Source organism: Colobus angolensis, unplaced genomic scaffold, assembly GCF_000951035.1.
Source record: "Colobus angolensis palliatus isolate OR3802 unplaced genomic scaffold, Cang.pa_1.0 Scaffold23, whole genome shotgun sequence".
Lineage (NCBI taxonomy): Eukaryota > Metazoa > Chordata > Mammalia > Primates > Cercopithecidae > Colobus > Colobus angolensis.
In genome coordinates this window covers 17616944-17641921 of record NW_012115488.1, presented here as the reverse complement: position 1 = coordinate 17641921, position 24978 = coordinate 17616944, and the positions used below count along the sequence as shown (strand labels likewise).

The 24978-nt window shown below is 41.0% G+C and overlaps 1 protein-coding gene across 1 annotated transcript; it reads right to left on the bottom strand.

The window, feature by feature from the left end:
- Positions 1–2306: 2306 nt before the first annotated feature.
- On the bottom strand, positions 2307–19403 carry RGMB (repulsive guidance molecule family member b). Its single transcript, XM_011944324.1, has 2 exons — positions 18822–19403; positions 2307–5747 (listed from the first exon to the last, which is right to left on the bottom strand). The coding sequence occupies exons 1-2, from the start codon at positions 19401–19403 to the stop codon at positions 5079–5081; spliced, it is 1251 nt and encodes a 416-aa protein (XP_011799714.1). The 3' UTR covers positions 2307–5078.
- Positions 19404–24978: the final 5575 nt, after the last annotated feature.

The following is a 24978-nucleotide window of genomic DNA, read 5'->3' as shown; positions in this document are numbered from 1 at the left end:
GTATACTCAATCTGGTAGCAGAATGCTTTTTTTTCTTTCTGGAGCTGGAGTTTTCATTACTGAAATAAAAAATGGGTCAGAGAAATATTACCCATGAAGAACTCAGTTAGAAAACATTGCCCTGTTGCTTTCTTCCTGCTGAAGTTTGATAGACCTACTTTATTACATTGCAGTTGGCAGGACCAGTTTACTCAGTTGCTTTAACATCATTCCAAGGAGGCTAAGGGCAGCCATTCTGGCTTTGTAGAATGTTAGCGTATCCTGCTGGGTGCGGGTCGCCCTAGTCTTCTTGTAAATCTGTAGCATGATCTTAAGGGAGGTGACACACAAACACATCACCACCCCAAGCACATATTTCACTGGCAGGGAGCCATGACATAACCTTTTGGGTACAAAGGACAGCATATTCTATTATTTAGTTGATAGTATCAAATGGCATGCTTATTAGAGGTACTTGGGGGAAGAAGAGCAGATTTTTTTTTTTTTTAAAGTCTCACTCTGTCACCCAGGCTAGAGTGCAGTAGCATGATCTCAGCTCACTGCAACTTTGCCTCCTGGGTTCAAGCGATTCTCCTACCTCAGCCTCCCGTGTAGCTGGGATTACATGTGTGTGCCGCCACACCTAGCTAATTTTTGTATTTTCAGTAGAGATGGTAGTTTCACCATGTTGGCCAGGTTGGTCTCAAACTCCTGACCTCAAAGGATCTGCCCGCCTCAACCTTCCACAGTGCTGGGTTTATAGGCGTGAGCCACTGTGCCCAGCCAAAGAGCAGTAAATTTAAAGGAAAATATCATCTAAATAATAACAATTGTTTGCATGTGACTTGTCCATTTGGAAGACATACAGAAAAGGGATAGAAGCAGAAAGAAACAATATGATGAGTTAGGTAGTGAAATAATAAAGAACTTTGAACTGCTCCTTGAACATCCCGATTACTTTCTCTGTGGGGGAGACATTGGTTCACATACAAATAGAACAGGGAGAAAATCTGCAGCAAAGTATCTTTGCTCATAAAGGACAGCAGCAATCCAATACTGTGTTATTCCGGCTAACTCCGGACAATAGAATGCTGCCAATGCTACAAAATTAAGACAAAAAATAAATCAGATAACAGGACTCTTAGGGTTGTGTCACTGTTGGGATTTTGAAGTTTCATTCCCAAAGAGCTGGAGTTCTGGGAATGAAGAGAGAATGGTAAAGAATTATTTTTGACTTTTAAGCATAAAAGTCAAATAGTCTATAGCACATTTCATTGTGCTATAGGTTATTTGCATTCATCCGGCACAGAAACATCACTGGGTACTCAGTGATTATGTCACTTCATTTCTATTTTATGTTGTTCAGCTGACATGACTGTCTTCTTTTTTTTTTTTTTTTTGCTCTGAACTACTGCATGTAAATAACCAACTGCAATGATTAAGCTTATTTCTTTAAGAAATGATTATGGCCAGGTGTGGTGGCTCATGCCTGTAATCCCAGCACTTTGGGAGGCTGAAGCGGGCAGATTGCTTGAGTCCAAGAGTTTCAGACCAGCCTGGGCAACATGGTGAAACCCTGTCTTCAGTCTCTACAAAAAATACACAAATTAGCTGGGCACCTGTAGTCCCAGCTATTTGGGGGCATCACTTGAACCCAGGAAGTGGAGGCTGCAGTGAGCTGAGATTGCACCACTGTACTCCGGCCTGGGTACCAGAGTGAGACCCCGTCTCCAAAAACAGAAAGAAAAAAAAAAAAAAAAGAAGAAGAAATGATGTATATTTACCCCAATCAGAATTTGATCCATTTAGTATTCTACCTAATACAAGTAACACTGCTTTCCTGTGCCTTTCGTTTATTTTCCTAACTTTTCTACTTTTTGGTGTGTTTCTTGAACAAAGATCAACTTATGATCTCTTGATGTCTCTTTTTAAAGCCCAAGAAGTGAGGATTTACGTTTTCAAAGCCAGAAAATCCTGCCCTCCCAAATCCTCCCCACGAGGAGGAAGTTGCTACGGTTCATATTGCCTTAAAAAGAACTAGAGTGCAGGCTGCATGTCTTCAAGGGACCAAAACTGTTAGTAAAGACAGAACTTTGGGACAATACTAGTGGACAAGTCTTACAGATACTGATTTGTAACTGCTTAAAATTTAAAAAGAAAAAAATGACAGTAGTGCTATGGTTTTGAAAATCAGTGAATTTGTGGGCAGGTGGTATGACTTAACAGCAACCTTTAGGGATTTTATACAATCCCGCCCTCTCCCGACTCCCTGTCTTCTGCAGTGCTCAGTTCTTCCAGCAGGTGTCCCTATAATCACAGAACAGACATTCCACAGCATGGTATGTAACTTTATTTTTCTAGCGTAATAATTTAAAGTATTTACACACTGCACACTCACTGTTTTACACAGATACGTATTCATATATCTATGAACCACATCTAAAGGTTTCTTTGCAAAGACTCGACACACTGTGTGTGTGTGTGTGGGGGTTCCAAGCATAACAAAGAGGACAACAAGTTTTGAGTCTTTTAAAGACAGCCATGTGGAGCATCTGTGAAAACCAGTGTTTCCCCCGGTTTAAGCTCCCCCAGGAGACCTCTGAACAGCTACAGCCTATCTACATGTTGGCATGACCTGAAACTCTTCTAGCTAAGGTTTCAAGAACCAACATGTGCAAGCAGCATTTTATTTCTAGAAATCTCAGAAGAAAATAAACCTGGCCCTTATTTAGAGAAGTACATCTATTTCTGAAAGTAATCTGTGGGGACTGTTTTACAGGGACACCGATTATAAGGGGAGAATAGCAAAATACACTATTACTAGTGATGCAGGGTGCTTTGAAGCGTCACTTCCAGCTACATATGGCAAAATAACCCAATCTTCGTTTCCCAACTATCAGTAAGGGTGGTTTTGTAATTTTCCCTGTAAAGAGCAAAGGTATATTAATCATATACACTCTAAACCCAGATCCTATAGAAATTTATTCTACTGCTTTTACTTCACTTTCGTATTATTTGCACAAAAATAGTGGTTAAAGTATCCTCTGTATTTTTCCTCACTTGTACTACTCAATTATAAAACAAATTATCAACAATAGCTTCTGAATTTGGTACATGGCTCCACAGATGAACAAAAAAAGCCACAGTTCAGAGCTGATGGTCAGTCAGTCCCTAGTCCAGCTTCTGTAAAAGGAAGGTGGGTTTAGGTTTCAACTCTCTACAGTTGAATCTCTGTAAGTAAGAAGCAGATGCCCTCCTTATTTTCCCAAACTGCCCAAGATTATTCCTATAAACACAAGGTAGAGATTTGCCATCTCTACATGAATTCACAACTCCACTCTGTGACTGGATGGCACATCAGTTCACTAAGAAATAAAACTTTACAAAACGACGTCCTCTTTTTCCTGCCAGTCTGGGCCTCTGCCACTGTCACTGATCAACAGGACATGGCAAAAGTAACTACCTGGAGAACTAAAACTAAGCATAATCTTGGCATAAACTACTACAGTATTTAAAGTTCGTACCTTTTATTTCTGTTTATGTAAACTTATCAATAAATTATTGAAGTACAAACTGTATCACTTCTTGTTGGAACCCAAGATTTACATCTAGATATAACAATAGAAATCTACCTATCCTGGAGTTAACTTTCTCAGATTACTGTTCCTGCCTTTTGCTGTTCTTTTCCTTTTCCAAAGGGGTGCCAACAATGGAATGGAAAAGGCAAGGAGAGATCATACTTTATAGAAATTTCTCTAAGTTACAATGAGCAACTGACTAAATCATATTCAACTACAGGTGTGAAGAGGGAGAGTACCCGACTTCAGAGACCACCTGGGAAGCAGCACAATGCTTAGTTAACAAGAATATCTGGATTAAGCAGTGCCGAAGTGGCCACACACTGAGTCAGGCCAAGGAAGCTTTTCTGTCATTGCTGCCCCACTCTGTCCCACTTTGCATGCAGACATATCAAAGACTGTGATGAAGATCATGGTGGACAAGGAAGAATGAAAAACTTGGTGATGGGATCTGGGCCTCTACATTAGAGAAAGAACCTAACCCCAGTTCTTTGGATTCGTAAGGTGAGGTTGAGGAGGGCTTAGTGGAGGTGGAGACAGGGAGAGCTGTGTGTTTCTGGGTTTGACAGCCAAGAAAAGGTTAAGATCAGGGGCTTGCACCACTCATATAGATTAAAAAAAGAGCACGGCATGATAATTAGTAAATGTATAGTTTCATGTTTTAACACAGAAGAGTCAGAGGAAAAACTGACAATTTAAAAAGGGGCATGGGATGAGAAAAAGTCTGGGAGTTTCTGAGGTCTAGTAAGATGCCTGGTACTTATCTATGAAAACTGCCATCACTACACCCTTTTGACCTACAAGAACAACACTTGCTATGGTTCGACCTAATACACTGTATGGGCTCAAATATATAAAATATATAACAATTAGAATTGAGAGTAATCAGAATACCAATAATACCCTCCCTTCTGAAAAAGTAACAGCTGTTAGAGAGGAAGAGCGCTTCTGAAAATCAGTGTTTAAGAGTCAAAGCACCTGTAAGGGAGAGTTAACGATCCTTTCAAATCAAGTGAGGGCAGAAGGGTGAGGGCATAGTTCAAAGGAACAAGGCAGCTCCACCGGAAGGTGGCGAGTAAAAGCTGCACACCGTGGCAAATCAGTAGCAATGGGAAAGGGCAGGAGGGTACAGCCACGAATAGCTACAAACAACTGGTCACTTCAAAGGAAACGCTGCGTATGGGTGTCTGTGTATATGTACTACACATATTAACCAAGCACACACATAAATATTTAATATATAAAAAATAAAGTGCTTTCTAACAGGTCCCTGGGCAGGGACATTATAAAACATTTCACAAAACTGCAAAACAAAATTGATACAATCAAAGAACACTACATCCAACATACGTGAAAACAGCCAAACACAATATGTACAATCTGGTGGGTGTCCCAGGACAAACGTCCTGTCATATACATGGTATATACATATATACTCTTTTACTCAATATATTATGACAATACATATTTTAAAATTTTGTTATAGACAAAAAATAAAAAAACCAAAACAAAAGACAACCCCTACAAAAACACGATAAGGATCAAGCATGTGAGTCCTAGACTGACAGACAATTCACTGCCTCCACGGGGAGTCCCATTGCCACTGCTGGGGAAAATGTGCCAGCGTTCCTTCCTTGGGTGCAGGGCCTCCACGTCCTCCAAGGCACTGTGGGCTGCGGCAGTAAAGTTGGCATCACCAGTGGTGAGCAGGTCGAAGACACAGGACTGGAAATAGATGTCCTTCACTGGCATCTTCTCATGGCATTGAGTGCTGGCAGTCTCCAGTGTGTAGCCAGGCCAGGCCTGCACCAAGGAGGTGCGAGGCAGGCTGTGTCCCAGGATGGCAGACACCTGGCCCTGCCCATCATCGATGCGTTCACTCACGGGGCAGCCATTCATGCACAGCTGCAGGTCCTGGCTCTCCTCGTAAGACATGGCCAGGTCTTCAGGCATACGGATGGCAAGGGTCAGGTAGCGACCCACTTGCCGTACAAACACTGTGGTCCCTATATAGAGGGCGTGCATCTCCACATAGTGGCCACTCTCCCTCTCCACGATACGCAGGCTCTTGGCATCGCCGTCCCCACCACTGGTGGTGCCATCCACAAAGGCGGCTGGCAGGTCATCTGTCACAGCTTGGTAGACTTTCTGATCTGTACACTCATGGTGGGCTTTGAAGATAATAGTGATCTGTGGGAAGGAGCATGTACAAGGTTTAACAGAATGGGAGGGAAGCAGAATGGGGTAACTCTCTGTAGCAAAAGCTCCCATCCATTTTGAAGTTGAATGGCTTAAGGCAGTATCTCCAAAATGGACCCAACTGCTTGTACCTCAAAAATGGGTATCACTTTCAGAAAACATTTTTTAAAGTCCCATATATTTAGAATTAAAATTTAACATAAATCCAGGCAATGTACATCAACACAAAACTTTTTTACTTTTCTAAGAGAAAGAGCGCGAGCGAGCAGTGTTGCTATCAGAATATAGGCTTTCTTTCTTTCTTTCTTTTTGTTTTAAGTGACGGGGTCCACTCTCTTGCCCAGGCTACAGTGCGGTGGCATATTCATAGCTCACCGCAACATTCAACTCCTGGGCTCAAAGGGCATTCCCACCTCAGCCTCCTGAGTCCACAGGACTAAGGGCATATGCCACCATGCCTGGCTGATTTAAAGAACTTTGAAGTGATGGGGTTGGTGGGGGGCTGGACGGGGGGAGGGAGGCGGCAGAGGTCGGGGGTTCCTCGCTATGTTGCCCAGGCTGGTCTTGAACTCCTGGCCTCAAGTAATCCCCCCCACCATCATCTCCCAAAGTGCTGGGATTACAGGCATGAGCCACTGTGCCAGGCCAGATTATGGGCAATTTTTATTGATAATTTATATCTTGTCTCCTTCCACAGTGGATGAGTCATGGCATAGTTCTGAGAAAAGAACAAGGTTCGTTTCTAAGTTATGATGCAGAAACTTTAAGGGGCTTAATTAACAATATACCTAACAGAACTTTGCTTCCTACAAAGATTCTTCATAGAACTAAAAAACCATATCCCATGATTCACCACTACAAACTTACTCATTATAAATACAGAGAGAAAAAGTTGAGGAGGGGGGCACCCCAGTAACAGCCACCACTCATGTACCCCAGGAAAGATTTCTATTAGTCCCTTAATCAAATGTTTCACATCACTGGCTAATCCCTGTGACAGGGAAATCACCTGGCAAATATAGCTCCTAAGCACTGGCAGAGACTGAATACCCTAAACCTAGTTACAACAAATGTTTTCCCAAACAGCACCAGAGTCCCTTAACTCCTCAGAAATCTTTTCCCAGCCAACTCTCAATTCTCCAAACTAAGCACATAAATTCATCAAATAAAAAAAATTACTAATAATACAAAAGCCTCTCTTTTGTAAACCCATGTTCTTTCCAGTAGAATCCTTTAATTAGAACAGTTATTTGAAAACCTTGCACACCTTCACCTCCAACATATCCAACAGCTGTCGTACAGGTGGTGGAGGGAAGGTAACTATGAAGAGACAGGGGCTGCTGTGTCACACAACAAGGAGAACCTATTTCAAAGAAAAAAGACCACATTTTGAGATTTGTATCATTGCTAGTTACTGAGGCAACAGGGTTCTCTCTTTCTTCTTGAAAAAACAAGAACTATCAGGTGATTTCAGTCCGGAGGAAGGTAGACAGGCCAAACACCCTATGAACTACCCTGGATGGAGGAAACCTACCCCCTGCAAGGAAACTAATCAAAACAATGGACCCTTGTGAAAAAGACCAGAAAATGGCCCCCCTGAAGTCCTCACCACCACCCTCAAGTTTATGTCTGAAGTTTTTCTCTAACTCGGCCAGCATTTGCTCACACTATTTAATTCCACATGTTCCCACTGGTGTTACTTGACTGGAATTTTCCAGCCATTTCATTTTACTTCAGCCAGTTATATAAAGCCAGATCTGAACCAGCTGCACTGTAGCAACTGGTTAAATTCATATCCGTTGTTTGCAGCTGCAACTAAAAGCCAGACAATGTACTATGAAAATGCTGGGTTTTCTCCCTTCCTAATTACCCTGAGCCACAACTTGATTTCACTACCAGCCTTCTCACATTTCAACACCTTCTTAACAACCCAAAGGAGGTGCATCAGAGATGATTTCAGGAAATTTGTTGTGCATCCAACCATAGGACTTTTCAGAGTGAGTGGGGGTTTGCAGCTAGATATCTAACGGGGCCATAAAATAGCTTTATTTGGTGACTCTAAAATCAGTTGACAAGTGTTTTTTTTAAGGCATGCTGGGATCCCTTGGAGATGAAAAGATTGATTCAAGAAAATCTTACACCTTGAAAAAACTGAACGTTAACAATACAGACGGCTAAAATAATAGTAATAGACTTTTTATATAATCACTATGATCATTTTCACCTGTAACATCCACTCAACGATTAAACTCTTCAACAATGGCTAATTGGTCTCTCTAGTCTAACAAACCTAAAATTTAAACCAACTTGATATTATGTGCAAGAACTACTTTTTTGTTCACCTTAGGAAAAACAAAGAGGATTTACTTGTGTTGGGCCAACAAAGCAAAAGTAACTGATTCCAAACAAGTTTCCAAAAAGCAAGCAAGGGTCCATATTGAGATGAATGGAATGGTTCCATTCGTTTCACCATGACTGTGTTTTTCATTAAGCATAACAATTCCAACTCAGGAACTCAGGATTCATTTCAAACACCTCCCACATTATTGTCCTCTGCTATGCCAGTGACATTAACCATAACTCCTACCTATCTAGAAGCTCAAAACTTGTCTTCTGCTCTAGTATCTACACCTACAAAATATTCTAGTTAACCTAACAGATTTGTCTTTCCAATTTACTAGTAGTGATTTGCTCGGAGACAAGTGGATATTTCTCGTTTCCCCACCGAGCAAGGTAATTTGTACACAGAGCATATGTGTAGAATTATTCCTTGAATCAAAATGCTGAGGGTGATGAATTGATTGTAAACCATGAGTGGGTTTCCTGAGTAGTCCCTTATAGTTTAAATATGCACTGAACAGGTACCTAGAGATACAATCAATGTAAATTTAGAAAACACTGGGTAATAGTTTCACATGACTTCAGTTTTATAATGCAATTTCATTCCTCATAACAGTTACAACATGAGCTTTTAAAAGGCAAGCACTCAGCCAATGAAGGGCAAGAAATTCCTTTTCAGACTGTCTTCCTCTTCAGAAAAGCAAAATTTATTCATTCTTAACTCTTACTTTAGAAATATGCACAAAAAATTTAATTGGAATTTTAAAAAACACCAAACTTTTAATATTTCCAGCTAGCAGCCACTAGAAAATAAAAATTGAATATTCAAAATTGTATTTCAAAAGCTCACACAACGATAATTTAAAAACACTAGCTATGCTACTTACTTTTCCCCTCTATGAACTAATCTATATGCCGTCATAACTCAATTTGGCACATCTGTTTTATGCCACACCATTTATTATTGATAGATGGCATTTCTGTGCATTTAAAACATCAATGCCTTTTGTTAAACCTCCTCCACCCAGCCCCTCTCAACCCCCACCTTAGACCACCTACTCCAGTTCTCTTCATTCATTTTTAATGTTTCACTCTCCTAGATCTTCACCACCCACAAGGTTTATTAGGAAAAGAAAGACAGCAGCTACAAATCAACCTTTCTACATGAAACAGGCAACAAGAACTTACGAAGGTTTGCTGTGAAATAATTCTAAGAGGCACCTGCCTCTCCTTTCCACCAGGAGAAAAAAATATATATATATATTAAATGAAAATGAGGTAGGCAACAAGGAGGGAAATACACAGGTACTGCCTCGCCAGGAGACACAGAGATATCTATCCAAGGCACAGCAGCCTTGCAAAATGCCACAAACAGGTTTTAAAATAGCAGACTTCTCAAATGGCTGTGCACCTTGACTATTTGTGCATAATGTATTTTGGAAGAAACATTTATCTGTGTTTAATCAGGCCATTTGGCACTGTGAGTGTAGGACTTTTCTGGAATCCTCAAATATGAGAACCAGACTTTAGGAGCTCTCATCTCTGGGCTCTAGCTTGGTCAGTAAACTAAACTGAAGTAGTCACAGAAACTAGCTTGAAACACATGGAAATATAATTTTGATATGCACCTGGTTAAAATTCTGCTGTGTCAAAGTCAATGAATTGTATTTCATATAATTAGCTGATGTGTCTACTTTGCCATATCCTCTGGGTGCAATGATAGGTTGAAAAATAGAAGACTCTAAGGGAGAATAAGAACATGGTGCTCACAGCCCCTTTTACTCTTAACACATGGTAACAGCATGCAGCCTCTACAATCAGTCTTCCCCAGTGAATAAAAAAGAAACCATTCCAACAAGAGCACATACTTCAAAGGAAAAAAAATACACATGCTCTCTCTCCATTCCTAAGAAACCCAAATTTTACTTCCAAGGGTCGATTTTTCTAAATGTTAAGAAGTTAGAGACTAGGATGCTCTGAAGCACCTAAAGGAAGCAGAGGCCTTTGAAAGCACCTTCAAGTGTCTTCCCTGGTCCCATTCCTCCCTAGCTGCCAGGGTAATTCTGAAGTGTGGATCTTGGCCAGAGCAGAGGAACTCTGTCCAGGAAGGGTGGCAACTGTCCCCTGGTTACATAAAAACTGGGGAGAGCTCTGTCTCTCCCTTGAGGAGGGGGGGAAAGAGGTATACTGATTTAGAATAACTCTTTCTGAACAATTTCTTGCAAAATTCAGGAGAGTTTTTATATATGCCATGTTTAATAAAAAAAATACCGGACTAGAAAATATTTGATGTCATTGATAATTTTCCTTTAAAAATTATGAAAAAAACTGTCAGGAAGCAATGAACTCAATGAACTGGGATGTAATTTTACTATCACCACTCAGCCAATGTATCAAATATCTTATAAAACAAATATCTACCGGAAGCTGAACTTAAGATCCACAAAAATACATTTTGTTAAACAATTTTATTGGACTAGGACAAGATACTAACAGTAAGACAGTACCTGTGTTTACGAGGTGTATAGCAGATTAAAACTCATACTGTGGACTCCTTTTAGGGCTTGAATGAGACTAAGAAATGGGCTACCTTCAAAAGAGGTATCAGTTTCTCTATCCTCACGTCTCTTTCCACAGAGCTTGGCGCACTTACAGGATCCAGAGAAATGGAATGGACCAAACTTATTCTTCAGTGTTGCCCCAGGTAATAAATACATGCAGAAACAGGGGCTGCCTTGGCTTCAGAAGGGGTACTTGGCAGCAGATAGAGAACGAAGAAACCAAACCAGAGGGGAAGGACACCCAGAGCTGAAGGCAGCTAGGGTGGTCTAGAGAAGCAGCATCAAGCTCAGTGGCTAAAAAGAGAATGAAAGGGAAGCTGTCCCCGGAAAACACATAAAAGGAACAGGCACAAAAATGCTGGCTTCCCAAGAGTAACTTCTGTACAATTAAGACAATGAAGGCTGGAAGCATAAATAGGTGCAGAGATAGGCAAACTGGCCAACTTCCTTGTACAGACCAGAGCAATGCTAGGGTGAGCATGAGGAAAGGCCTTTGTCCTGGAAATCTTGGTCATTCCAAAAACTCCAAATGGAACCTCTCCCTTAGCTTGTCTGTTGTGTTCGGACTCTGCATGGTGCAGAGGCCAGCAAGTGTAGGAGCTCACTATGCGCCCAGATATGAAGTCAGGCCTGTGTGGAGAGTATTACAGGCCCAGGATGCCACCTTGCTTAAGACTAGAGGCTAAAAATATTTTGAACGGTGAGAGTCAGGGTTGGTGGCGAATCTGTAACTCTCAGCCGAATCTGTCCTAGCAGGTTTTGCCTTCAGGCATTCCCCACCTCCCCCCCCCAACTGGTGGAGAGAAGCTGCAGAACTCCAGACCCGAGGCTCTACTCTGGGCCTAGGTTCAGCACAGCTGTTCTCCAAACCGATGGGATTAGAAAACCACAGCCTCTTGGATCATTTTTCAGCTTTGGGAGGTGAGCAAAAAAAGTAAAAGGGCTTGAAGGTCTTCACAATACACTCACTCTGTCACTTCTAGGTTCAATTTTAAGTCGTGAGGGCTTAAAGAAAAAAAAAGAAAAGGCCCATGAGAACTCAGGAATGAGGTGGTTAGAAGTGGTCACCATGCATTTCAAGAAGTCAGTTAACTGAAATCCTACAAAACAATATCTTTATGTCTGCATTTTCCTTGGGTAGGGAGAGGGGAAGATCTCAGTACCATGTAAAAGCACGTGCACCTACATCTATGCATGCACACACACGTCTTAAATGGAAACTGACCCCCATTTCAGGAGCACACGCAGAGCAGATGAGAAGTGAGTTTTAGACAGTGTCATATCATCCTAACCACAGTATACCTGCTATGTCCCAACTGGAAAGAACCCATGTTCTTTTGGCTCCAACTCTTAAAATAACCAGTTAACTGGGGCATAAAAAACTCCTCTTTCCACAGAACCAGTTTCACCTAAACTTCTTTCTAGACCCAGTAGCACTGTGATTTCACTGCAAGGCTGTCCAGTTCAAGTCTGTAACTTAGATGTATGTTAGCTTTTCTTTTAAGTGATCACTTACTGACAAGTTGGCCAGCTTCCTTGTCAGTATGAAAAAGTCCTTAAGTTACCCCACCCACAAGAACACAAAATTCAAAACAGTGGAAGAGCAAGTTCTACTGCAGTCAAAACAAAAACAAAATGGGTAAGGTAGCAGTTTTCATTGTTCAACATTGTAGGTAACTTTTCACATGCCACATTCCACACGAGCAGAAACTGGTTAGCATTAATTGAAGCCAACAAAAAAAGGACCAACCACTCAATGTTTCCTTCTCGCCCCCTCCCCTCAAAATGTTGACTCAAAGAAAATTTAACCAGGCAGAGAGACATTTGGAAATGTGACAAAAAAACAAGTTCTAACTCTCAGCTGTGTATCAGACTTGGCCTCATGCCTCCGGTTTAAACTATGGAAGAGTGTGGATTTGTTTTAAAGCAGTAGAGCTCCATAGCACCCTCATGGAATCTTGACTGGCTCACACAGGGCTAGGTGCTGGGTTAATTTCACTTACAAACAGGGGGCTTCTGAAGGTTTCTTTTTCCTTCTAAACCACATCTGGGACAGAGGGAGTGGCACAGTCAGGGAGATTAGAAAGATGGTAAAAGACTCATTACCCAGAATTTTTAATGTGTATGAATGAAATAAAGGCATAGCTTGTTCGAAAAGTATAGCATAAAGAATAAACAGGTAGCTCATTTATCTTACAAAATGATTTTTCAGACTTATAGGTTCATTACACAACTAGTAATTTCCCCATTTTTCTCTGCTTCCTTTCCTAACATCCACTTGGAAACCTTTTCACCTCCAGGCAACTTACTGAAATGATATAAAGCAAAGTTGAGTACTTCCTGGGCCTAAGACCTTATAATCCAGTATGCACAAGAGCTGCGTGGTAAACAGAAAGGGACAAATAAGAAGACTGCCACCTGGAACTACAGCTGATTTCTGCTCTTCTGAAAACCCGCCTTTTCACGTTTCAATATTGTTTCTACAATAAAAAAAATTCACGGAGAGTAAAAATAGCGAATATATGCTTTTATGAGAATTTTAAAGATGAGATGAGGCTCTGGAAAATGAATTTAATTAAGAACTGGCGACTGTGATGGTCAAATTCTAGAAAGCTTTTTGGTATAATATCAAAGACCAGCAGCCTTTCAAAAGTGGGAGCCAGGGTTCTAGGCCGTGCTAGGTTGCATGCAGATGAGGAAATACAGATGCAGGTGGGCATTCTTACCGTGGGAGGTGGAAAGAGACTGTGCCAAATCCCAGGAGTAAAGACAATGATTTGGCAAGGAGGGGTGTTTGCGTGGGACAGGCCTTTGTAGCAGCCCACTCTTCTGGCCCTTCTTGACACCCCTGCCAACTTGCTAAATGAATAACATCAATTGGAACCAGCTTGTCAATGTGGTTCACCAGTGTTCCACAAAGAAACCCTGAAAATGCTGGGTTTACACACAAACCCCACGCTTTCCCACCGACTGCTGCAAATTTTAGTTACGTGCTTAGATTGAGGCAAAGGCTGCATTCACCTCTACATCGCCCACAGTGGGCCCTTTAGTACCTTCTCTTTCAAATGCAGCATCAAATTCACCATACATTTATCAGAGAATGATTATCAGGGAAAGAATTACATTAAGCAGGGAGCTGTAACTGCAAAATCCTTTCCCATCTGTTCCCAATATGCCTCAAAAAGTCAGAACTTCTTAGCATCTTCATAAAGCAAGGCGGGTTACAATGAGGAGCAAATCTCCAAGAGATGGCAAGAATGACCAACGCAGCAATATAATCATAACCAAAATAAAGAGCAATCTCAGATTATAAGGATTAGTTACAATGTATCCCCAAGAGAGTTGTAGTTTTCTTGTGGAGGGAAAATGGTCTATTTTTCCCCCCAAAATTCTGTGTCCCCCTCTTTATAACACTGCATGCAAGAATAGTGCCTTGCATTCAAACACAGACCTATCAATGGAAGAACCATATCCCTTAGTCCAGAAAAATAATGATAAACACTATGTAGCTCACATGGTTTCCATGGGCTACAAAAACTTAGCTACAATAAATGTACTAGGTCTGGGGTCAACAGAGGACAGATTTCCAAACCTTATGCAGAGATATACTTAAAATGACAGCTGAAAGCTGTTGCAATGCAGGCATGTCTGGTTCTGATTTTGTAACCAACAAAGAATGACCCAGAACACTGGTTTACGTGCCCACATGCTGTTGCCGAACAATAACTACATGCTAAGGGGCACCAGAAAGCAGCAGACCTACCTCATGCTCTAGGAGCCTACAAGGCAATGGTGTTTCTTACAATGGAAAACTGTAGGTTATAGTTTGAAGAAGACACTAACCAAGAGCAAACCAAACTAAGTCTTTCTACATCTCTAGTATCTTCAACCAGCGGAAATTTTCAAGAACTCCCAAGAAAGTAGCTGCAGAATTTGAAATTCAGGGTAAGTATGGAATTTAGACTATATCCATAATACATGATGGGCAGGGTATGCTACTATGCTTTGGACAGGTGGTGAGTGCCGCCCATAAGATCACCAGGAGCTGGTGGCCCTTGGCAGCTCCAAAAACATGCAAGACAGGCACCTCAGAGCATCTGCCCATCTGGCCAATGGTCATCTGGCTTGGTCAAGTACAATGAGCACAGTCCTTTCCCAAACTCAAATGCCTTAAGGTAAACCACCTTCTCTCACCCAAGGGTGAGGCACAGTAAAATGTGTAGCAGAAGATGTGCAATAGGACCTGTTGTCATCCCCAGTTTTACTCCTACTTTTCATTTTGTGTTACTGAGGTAGAAGGATAGAGTAAGAAAGCAAGAGTGGTGAAAAAGGATACAATCACATCAGAACAAAAAGAAAAATAAAGTGAAGGAATTCAAACTACTTGCACAAAAATAATCACTAAAAACATTTCCATTATTTGTTTAGGTATGCAACTTAATAATAAATGATTTCTGAATTGTTTTTGAAACAGGAATAATTTTGAATTCCCTGGAGACTGCCAATTTTAAGATACGCTATTGGGAATACATTTGCAAAAGCAGAATCTTTCATTAAAAAAATTTATTCCCCAATCACCTTCTGTGATCATGGCATATACAGATTCTTATTGAACCCACTTAAATAGAGATACAAAGATCTATAGAACGAATGAAACAAGAGTTGAGACTGAGAGGCTGGAAAAAATAACATGGAAAAAGTCAAGCATCCACACAGATGATCTGGTTTCTCTTGAGTGTGTGAGGTACAGGACAACTACTGACATGTGCCCTCTCTGGAGCCTGTGAAGGGTGGGCTACTTCCTCCTACAAAACAAAACCTGCCTTTCTTCTCAGTGTAGCTAATTCTGCCAGTTCAGAGTCTGTCCCTCTCACCTCTTTCTGAGTGCCTGCATGCCTGTAGCCACCTCTCACAGCCAAAGGTGGGGAAGATGGCCCAGAGCTGATGTGGATGTCAGCCGAGGTATGTGTGTGTGCCAGACACCCCTGCAGCCCCTGGGGTGGAGAGATGAAAATCCAGCCCTGGCTTCCCCTTCAGAAACACATCTACCTGGCAAGGTAGCCAACTGGCACAGGTTCCTCCAAAGAGAGGGAGGCAGGCAGAGGGCAAAACTAAAAACACAGAGGCCTTGAGAAAGCATACCTGTGCACATCACGACGGACGGGAAAACAAGCCTACCTTTCCCAAGGAAGGGGAGGAGAGGGCCACGGTGGGGAAGAAAACAGTAGACCAGGGGAGAGGAGGCAACATCATTAAGCACCGCAAGCCTATCTGTCTTGAACTCATGGCTTGCCATGTAGAAAAAAAGAAAAAGGCTTAGCTAATATATGACCCCGGGTGACTTCATTTTATTTTATGGTGTTTAGATTTTCCCCCCACTTTGTCTTTTAAGGAAAAGGGGGGTACTTAGGAACAGGCAGAGCTCACAAAGTTGGGCTTGAAGAAGGCTTGCTTAAGAGGCCAGGTACCCAGGACTGAGGAGCTGTCTTAGTAGCCTCAATGAGCAAAATACCCTCGGGTCTAGTGCTTCAGCGCAGTGCTAAAGGGAGCAAAATGAATGGATGTTTACAAAAATTTCAGTATCACAGCTGGCTAGCTAGTCAATGACATCATCAGTCTTTCAATCTAGTGGCACTGAGCATGTGAGCTATTAAAAATGCTTGACCACACAAGGATGATCTGGTATCTACAAGGCACAGTACTAGGTTACCCAACAACTGCTCTATGCACTTGCTTAAATTCTCAGTAAAGCTGAGATTCCCATGAAAAAATTTTTCAAAAGATTTTTCAAAGAAAGTATTGTGGCAGACATTAAGGGAAAATTTCAGATCTTGTTTAGAACTTATTTTATAAGCACTTTGTGCCTCCTATTGTTTTTACTTTTATTACTATCACTTTTTTGTGCTTAAGGTTTTATTTTGGTCCTATGTGGGTAAAAGGAAATCGTACTGCAAGATTCTAGGACTTTCTTTGGTTTCACCAGCACACGTCATACTAGTATTGAGACAGGTCTTCAAGAGCAACCTTCCAGATGCTTATGGTGCTTTGCAGAGAGTTACAAAGAGAAGGGGGGTGGGGAACCAAACCCAACAACTCCTAGAGGTTGTGAAATGAAGCTACAGAATAGCTTGTTGCTGAACAGCATGGTCACCAGATGTGGGAAAATACTTTCCAATAGTGCAATTAAAGACCAAGTATTCTCATCATCTACTTGAATTTATGTCACAGGACCACTTTCTCCAACTTTTTTTGAATGAGTAAAACCTTTGATCCTTATTCCAAACTGAGGGAGAAAACAAGATTGTCCTTTTTATTTGCTAAAAATTACAACTAATTCAACTGAAATAAAATGATCTTAAATACTTCAGTGTAAACTGTTCCATTTATATAATAGCAATTTTCATAAGGTTATCCCCCACATATTTTCACCATAATCAGTAACAACAGAATTCTGAAAGACTGAATAACAAACAGAAGTGACATGAGTGGATGGAAGACATGCAGAATAAAATTTGAATACTGGTTCTTGTGACGAGAACCAGTATTTCCCCATGTACAAGCTCTGATTAATCTCTATAGTTTTGTTTGAAGGTTACTCTGCCAAGTCCTCAATTATTTGCACAATTGATGACTTTTTCCATTCTCAATGGACTGCCTTCTTTCAGTTACCCAAAAACTATTCCTAGCTTTTATGTGCCATATGACTCTGCAGTAATGATGGATTTGGGGCCACGGTTTCTCTTATAACTTCGTAATTCTATAACTCTATGTATGACATAGCAAATACATATTCTGAGATATTTATAGAAAAAATGATTTGCAAACATACAAAAGCAGAGGGAGAAAACTTTATTTTGAGATATGGAATTTGGTGAGGCAAAAGACAAGCCTGAGCTTTTACTGAGAGTTGAAGTATAAACAGTTTGGAGCTCCCCTAAGATGTCTAGACCAGTGTAACAGTCATCTTTGTTTAGGGCAATGACTTCTAGTCTTAAATTTGTGACACCCCAGGGTGTCTCCAGATATCTCCCGAGGTGTTGTAAAATTCCCTCCACAAAATGCCAAGTAAAATAGCTTTAATTCATTTAAAAAGTATGCCACACATGTTTAGACGTTGGGGAGGGTGTCCTGGAATCAAGAGAACAGTCTTAAGTATTTCAAAAGCTTGAGTCTTGTGAATTACATTAAAAAAATCTAAATCAATGTTTTTGAATAGATACAATAAATGCAGGAAATAAAGCAAGATGAGATGATTTATGCGTGTAGTTTTGTGGTTGGAAAAGACAGGGTAGGAGGTGGTTAGTTGGGACATTATTTTAGCGGAAAACCCTTTTGACTTTACTTACTAATGGTTGGATTAACACTGACTGTCAATTAGAAACCCAGTTCATAGGTCCTCTCTACCTGGTTGCACTAAACACTGGTGCCTTGAAGTCGGTTTCAAAGATCTCTGTACAGTAGTAGTTTCTTTAAAACAAATGAACACAGACCACAGAAACTGGCAGCTAGTCATGGTAAGCTAAATTTTGTCAGCGTTTCTCTTAGCTTCTGACTGAAACTGTTAACCTGAGGCCCTGAGATTACACAGAGGTTACACATTGCTGCTCTGCAATATCCACTTATTAACCTTCTTGGTCATCAAGAAGTTAGTAACTAAAACACCACGCTGGGTTTACCACTGAGAAGTTGGCTTATTGCCATTATGTTTTATTATACTTTCCAAATCTCCAATAAAATATGTTTTGTGATAGGTCACTGCCTCAGGCCTCACAGATTTCTTTATTCAGAACACCCAGGTCAATCATCTGATAAATCTGAACTTGGATTTTTCAAGAGTCATACACATATGCACTCAAAAAAAGACATCACTGAAAAAAGCATCCTTTTTTTATTAAACAGGCCTGTCTTTTCCCTGGAGAACTCGATTTCACTGTTTACTTTTTATTCTTCATATCACTGTCTATTTAAAATTAGAACCACGTTTACATTCCAATGAGAAATTCCTTACTAAATAATTTGTATTTAACCCTTTATCAACTGTTAATTGCTTTCCAAAAAGAAGTTCCTTTCAAACTAGGCCCTTTTTGGCACATTTCAAAAGTTATCTGAAGAATCAAACATCTGAAAGTTGAGTAGGGAGAGGGAAAAAAGAAAGTATACTTGCCTTATTTGTAGCAGTAGCACTGGATCCAGGGACCACAGGCACGTTTGTCACTTGAACTGAAAGATAATTATTATCTATGAGTGGCCAGGCCCCTTCCACTTTGCATGTTTGGAAGTGATCCTTGAAAGTTCTGAGGTGAGGATCTCCAAACAAGCCACAAAAAAGGTAATTGGGAGGGTTCTGGTCCCCTCTCCTGTGTTCCCTGGCTCCAGCGTGGCTGTGATAGTTGCAAGGATCATGGGTCACTTCGGGGTTGGTAGAGGATGTGGGTCCATCCTTGGAACAATTCCTCTGGCTCATGAGGTCACTGATACCCAACACAGCAGAATGGTATACCAGGTTGCCACGGCAGGCTTTTGAAGTTCGCTGGGTGCAGCCAGCATAGGCACGCAAGGCCTTGCAAAACTCAGAGTCAAAGCCGTCAATGGCAGAGTTCAGGTGAGAAGTCAGGGACACAAAGTCCGTGGTACATTTCTGGATTCGACATTGGGCTGGCTGTTGGCAGTCACCTATGGGAAAAAAGATAAGACCAAACATTTGTAAACTCTTCTTAACTTCCTGGGCTACATGAGAAAATGGCATTGTTCTTTGGGAACTGTTCTATTTTACATACTGTACTCCTATTTTAAGAACCCTTCGGAAATTGGGTTTCATTGTGTTCCTGTGTCTTCCTCAAATTAAGCCACTGGAAGAAAAACTGCATGCAATTAGTTAACTTAAAACTTTTTTTTTTTGAGGCGGAGTCTCGCCCTGTCGCTCGGACTGGAGTGCAGTGGCCAGATCTCAGCTCACTGCAAGCTCCGCCTCCTGGATTTACGCCATTCTCCTGCCTCAGCCTCCCGAGTAGCTGGGACTACAGGCGCCCGCCACCTCGCCCGGCTAGTTTTTGTATTTTTAGTAGAGACGGGGTTTCACCATGTTAGCCAGGATGGTCTCGATCTCCTGACCTTGTGATCCGCCCGTCTTGGCCTCCCAAAGTGCTGGGATTACAGGCTTGAGCCACCGCGCCCGGCCAACTTAAAACTTTAATGCGTGAGCCACCGTTGAGTGAACATGAGTCTAGTCCAGTGATCACAGGTTGAGATTACAAGGGAATAGTAAATAAAATATTTTATCAATGTTGCTATTTGTTATAGGTTTTGAAAAAGATTCCTCTACTCTAAGGTTACGCCAAAAACATGAACATTGTTTTGATTTTCCAAAATTGCGTAACATCCTTCAGAAAGCATTGGAAAAGCAGCACTAGGCACAAAACCATGGTTAAAACCTTCCCACCTCAGGAAGGTGTAAAATCCTAAATTATAGTATAATTAGTTAAAACACCTTTACTTGATTTACCTGTATGGCTACAGAATAAGAAAACAAAACAAAACAAACAAAAATCCAGGTACTGTCATTCTACTTCTCCTGAGGCACATTTACCAAGAAACTTAAATAAACTGACACAATTTTCTAATTTCTACAAAATGCAAATGCTCTAAGAAGAAAAAAAAAAAAAAAAAAACAAGATTAACTTGACCAAGCTATATATTTGCTTTTTCCTTACCATCTATCTCCACTATCCTAGGATTCTAGCTCCCAAGCAGATCACAAGTAAAAGCACACTAAATAAAAACAATTCATATAAACATTATGAAAAACCAAAGTATTACTGCCCTATTAGTTTAAAAAAAATCAATTTCCAAATGATGCTTTTTACTAGTTTCTCAAACAAAAATTTATAAAATCTCCTAAAGCACAAAAAGCACAAGAACTACCAATACTAGGTCAGTTTTGTGCCCCCAAATAATTTAATATTCTGTTCCATAAAATGGAAACAACAGACTTAATGAAAAGAGACACTATTCTTTGTCATCAACTGCAAATTATATATAAATGAACTGTAACACACATTTGTGTTACATAAAATCTTTATAGGTCTTTAAACTATGGAGATGTCTCTTAATCTCTTTAAGTATGAGGGTCCTCCATCTGAGAAATGAGGAAGCTATTCTAAGACGAAATTTGTCATCTTTTCCAGACAGTAAATATCTTCTAATTTATACTCTGGATGTGGGAAAAAATTCAGGGCCAGTAGATTATTATTAAATATATAATTATTTCAAGATGTGGATGCAATAAACTTTAGGATGATATCAAGATTTAGGGAACTCCATCTGATGAAGACTTAAAATTAAGTCTAATATTGTCTTAGAAAGCTATTTTAACATTTTCACTAGTAAATTGCTCTTAAATCTGAATTTAGTAGCTTGTAATCTGTTTCAGGCTTTAGCTGGGAGAAATAGGTGGGAGGAGACAACTTCTGAAGACAACTCTGTCACCATTTTTAAATTTGAAAAATTCTAAATTTTAAATTTCAGATCTTCTTGGGTTCTTTTGCTTTGGCTAAGGCTTCCACCAGCCTTTTGCTACAGAGATGATGGGAGGGAAAAGGGCTAAATAGAGAGAGAGTGCATTTGGGCCAAAAGGGGAAAACACTATGTAGTCAAGGCTTGGTATTCACTTTAACCTGAGTCAAAGATTAAAACATTTTAATATGTTGGAGCTATGGATTTACAGCAATCATCAAATCATACTTTAAAAAAAAAATTTACAAAAACATCTTTGTGTGGAATCTATGTTTGCTCATTCCAAAGCTGACAAAAGTAGCTCCCAGTATTTACAGAATTTCTCTTTCCAAAGCAGATCAAATAATTTTCGGCTATTTTTCACTAGAACCCAAATCAAAACTGAAACAGAAATTAACTAATTAAACAATCCCAAAAGGGTTAAAGCCATTTTGCATATGGAAAAACCAAGGCAAAGCGGTATTAAAAGGCTTGTTCTAGCAGATTCATAAAACAGCTAGCATTATTAAGCCAGGAGGTGGTGCTTTCCCTCAAAACTTGTTCTTCCATCACAGGTCATATCTCCTCTTATTTCCTAACTCTAATGACAGTACTTGATGACTAAAAAAAAAAGACTTAAGTAGCCACTGTATTTTTTTTTTTTTCTTTTAAAATCAGATACACAGAAAGCAAGAAAATAAACACGGGGCCAATATCTCAGTGATGAGGAGCTCTTAAGACTACAGATAAATGACAGCACAAGAACTTGCCGCTAAACTTGCAGTGCCTATTTGTTCTTTTTATGGTCTATAAAATCTATCCGAGCATGCGTTTCTTTATAATTATTTCAAACAGTCATAAAATATCAAAAGTCAGAACAGTATGGAAATGTAGATGGACTCATTCAGAAAGAAAGAAAAGTACAATTTAGTTTCCCAGCTCCCTTTTCATACCTTCCTTGCAACCCCCCCCAACCTTTCCCTTTTTCTTTTCTTTTTTTTTTTTTTTTTTGAGACGGAGTCTTGCTCTTGTTGCCCAGGCTGGAGGGCAGTGGCGCGATCTCGGCTCACTGCAATCTCCACCTCCCAGTTTCAAGTGATTCTCCTGCCTCAGGCTCCCGAGTAGCTGGGATTACAGGCATGCACCCCCACGCCCGGCTAATTTTGTATTTTTAGTACAGACAGGGTTTCTCCACATTGGTCAGGCTGATCTTGAACTCCCCACCACAGGTGATCCGCTCGCCTTAGCCTCCCAAAGTGCTGGGATTACAGGCGTGAGCCACCTAGCCGGCCTAAACCTCTCCCTTTTTCATAGCAGGTAGGTGTTGACTGCTTAAACAAATCTCAAATCAAACAGATCTCCCGAGGTTCTTTTGCTCTGGCTAAGGCTTCCAACAGCCTTTTGCTACAGAGATGACGGGAGGGAAGAAGGCTAGAGAGAAAGTGCATTGGGGTCAGCATTTTCAGCTTTGCTGTGGGCTCCTATATAACGACTAACTTGCAGCATACACCCAGAAATATCCAGGCTTCATGAATTTATAACGACAATGCACACTTTGCCTGTTACAGGTGGTAAAGTAAGCCTCCTGCCAAAATGCCAAGACAATGCAGAACAGAAACAATTTCAAGGATGTAGCCAAGAAGGCCATGAAGTGTATGAGTAAGCAAGTAACTCCCATACTGGATCTCCATTCACGAATTGCAGAGGTTTGCTTTAAAAAAAAAAGAAACTAAAGGTACTCCTTTCATACTCTTTTCATTCCCCAAGGGCAGAATTAAAACTCTGCAGTTACAGATTTCTCTACTTTTGGATCAGATCATCTGTGATCAGTGTGACAGTATTTTCATATCAGTTACTGAATACGCTAAAGCCTTTGTGGGTCTAGAGCTTTCAATTCATGATTTTTTAATGAGTCAGACATAAAGACCTCACCATTCAAGACAGTTTCCCTAACACCAGGACTACACGTGTGAATCTGCAGCACAATCACCAGTTTATACTAAAAGAAATGAGATATTCTGAAGCTGAACTAAGTGAAATGTGGAGCCATATGGGGTGCTGAGGCAGATGATAAGGATTCAGGCATAAAATACATAGTATAGTCCATCTGCAAAGAGCACTGGCACTCTTGCTAGGCTCCCTTCTCTGAGAAGCAACCCGGGCATTTAAACAGCACCATTCTTCAAAGAAATCTCTCAAAAGCAGCGTTCTTTTCTTTAACAGGATTAATCGCTTCACTCCAATAAGCTGTCCACAGAAATCACTCACCACATTATGTTGGGTTGAATGTAATGGTGACTTAAATGAGGACACATGAAGCTACTGGGAGCTTCACATTCCAAATTCTTGAACTAAGACACTCTACTTTTCTAAACCTTTAAGCCAACTTACTATGCCTTTCAAAGGCCAGCAAAGAAATCTTCGGGGACCACATTCCAATTCTGTCACAGGATCCTATGGCAACTATGGGAAACAATATCCAAGCAGCTAAGGGGGACAGAGTCCCACCTAGCACAATTTCCATTTCATGAAAAGTATCTTTTTGTATTATGGACACGTATTTTTCGCACAAAACACTCCTGAATATATCTTTTAACATGTCAAGAAAAATGTTCCACGTAACTACATGCAGATTGACACTATTTTCTAAGGTTCTTAAGTTACTAATTGAAAGCCGTAATCATTCTAAAGCTTTCTATTACACTTTTTTATTAAGTCGTCAGTCTTTTCCCTGATTGTCGGTGTTGAAAAGCAGCTATTACATCACAACGCAAAGCTACGCAAAGTAAATTAAGTCTTCTCAGATGCCACACTTTTCCCCCCAATACTTAAAAGACCTCCCGGATTTTTAGCATGGCGGGTATAGTTTAATAAATAAGTAAAATTTACTCCGCACAGCTGCGTAGCATCGAAGTTCAGGATTTTCCAGACCAGAACGTTGTGAAGTGTCTCATATATACAGGACAAAAAGATCTCGAAGGAAAAGAAACTTATCCAATGTTCTGTTTGTTCTCAAGACTAAAAGATAATGCCTCTTTCAACCTTAGCATTAAAAAAAGTTCTTTGTCTAGGCAAATTCCTAAAATAAAATAGTGTGAAGAGCGTCCTGGATTTTCATAAAACGATTTTTTTTTAAAAAGAAAAATAGGTATCACATGGTAGAAGGCTCATCTGCAGGCTTACTTCCCTAGGAACACAATCCTCAAGGCTGGGGAAGCGCCGACCTCCAGAAGGCAGCATGGTTATCTGTCAACCCCTCACGGAGCCCGAAGACACCCGGCTAGCCACTGAGCACGAGCTTTTCCCGGGAGGCTGATAGCTGAATTAAAAGCAGCTTTTGCCAAAGCGAAAGAAATCCCTAGTCAAAAAAGTTGACGTTACTTCGAGATTAACTCCCAGGTTTGCAAAATCTGGTGAAAATCTTTCCATCTGGTGTGCTTCCTTCGCCTGGCCACCACCCCCAACTCAAGAAAAACAGCACAAGGCTCCTGGTCTCCCTCCGAGGAGGCTGCGGCGGCGGAAACCTGATCCGAGCCTGACTTTCAGTAAACACCAGGGCAGAGCAATAAAGCATCCGGAACATTTGTCTCCGGCGCGCGGCCCCCGCCCGCTAAATGTTTGATAAGCGGCTGTCGGAGGGGAGATTTGTCAGTGGTCCCAGCCGAGGGTGGGGAAAGGACTCGTCTCTGCGCCCGGCGGCCGCCCGGTGGGTGGCTGCGTTTCTGTCGCCGGGAGCCCGGCAGAGGTGCGTGTCAGGGGCTCTGGAGGCCTATCTCGTTGCGCCGCGCCACGCCACCCTTCCGCCCCGGCGAACGCCTTCGAGACCTGGG

Excerpts from the sequence above, each read along its gene's own strand:
- RGMB (XM_011944324.1), bottom strand. The coding sequence starts at position 19,403 with ATGCCATTTTCTCATGTAGCCCAGGAAGTTAAGAAGAGTTTACAAATG. Across the intron at positions 5,748-18,821 it reads GTGCTACTGCTACAAATAAG|ATCACTATTATCTTCAAAGC; the intron begins GCAAGTATACTT and ends TCCTTCCCACAG.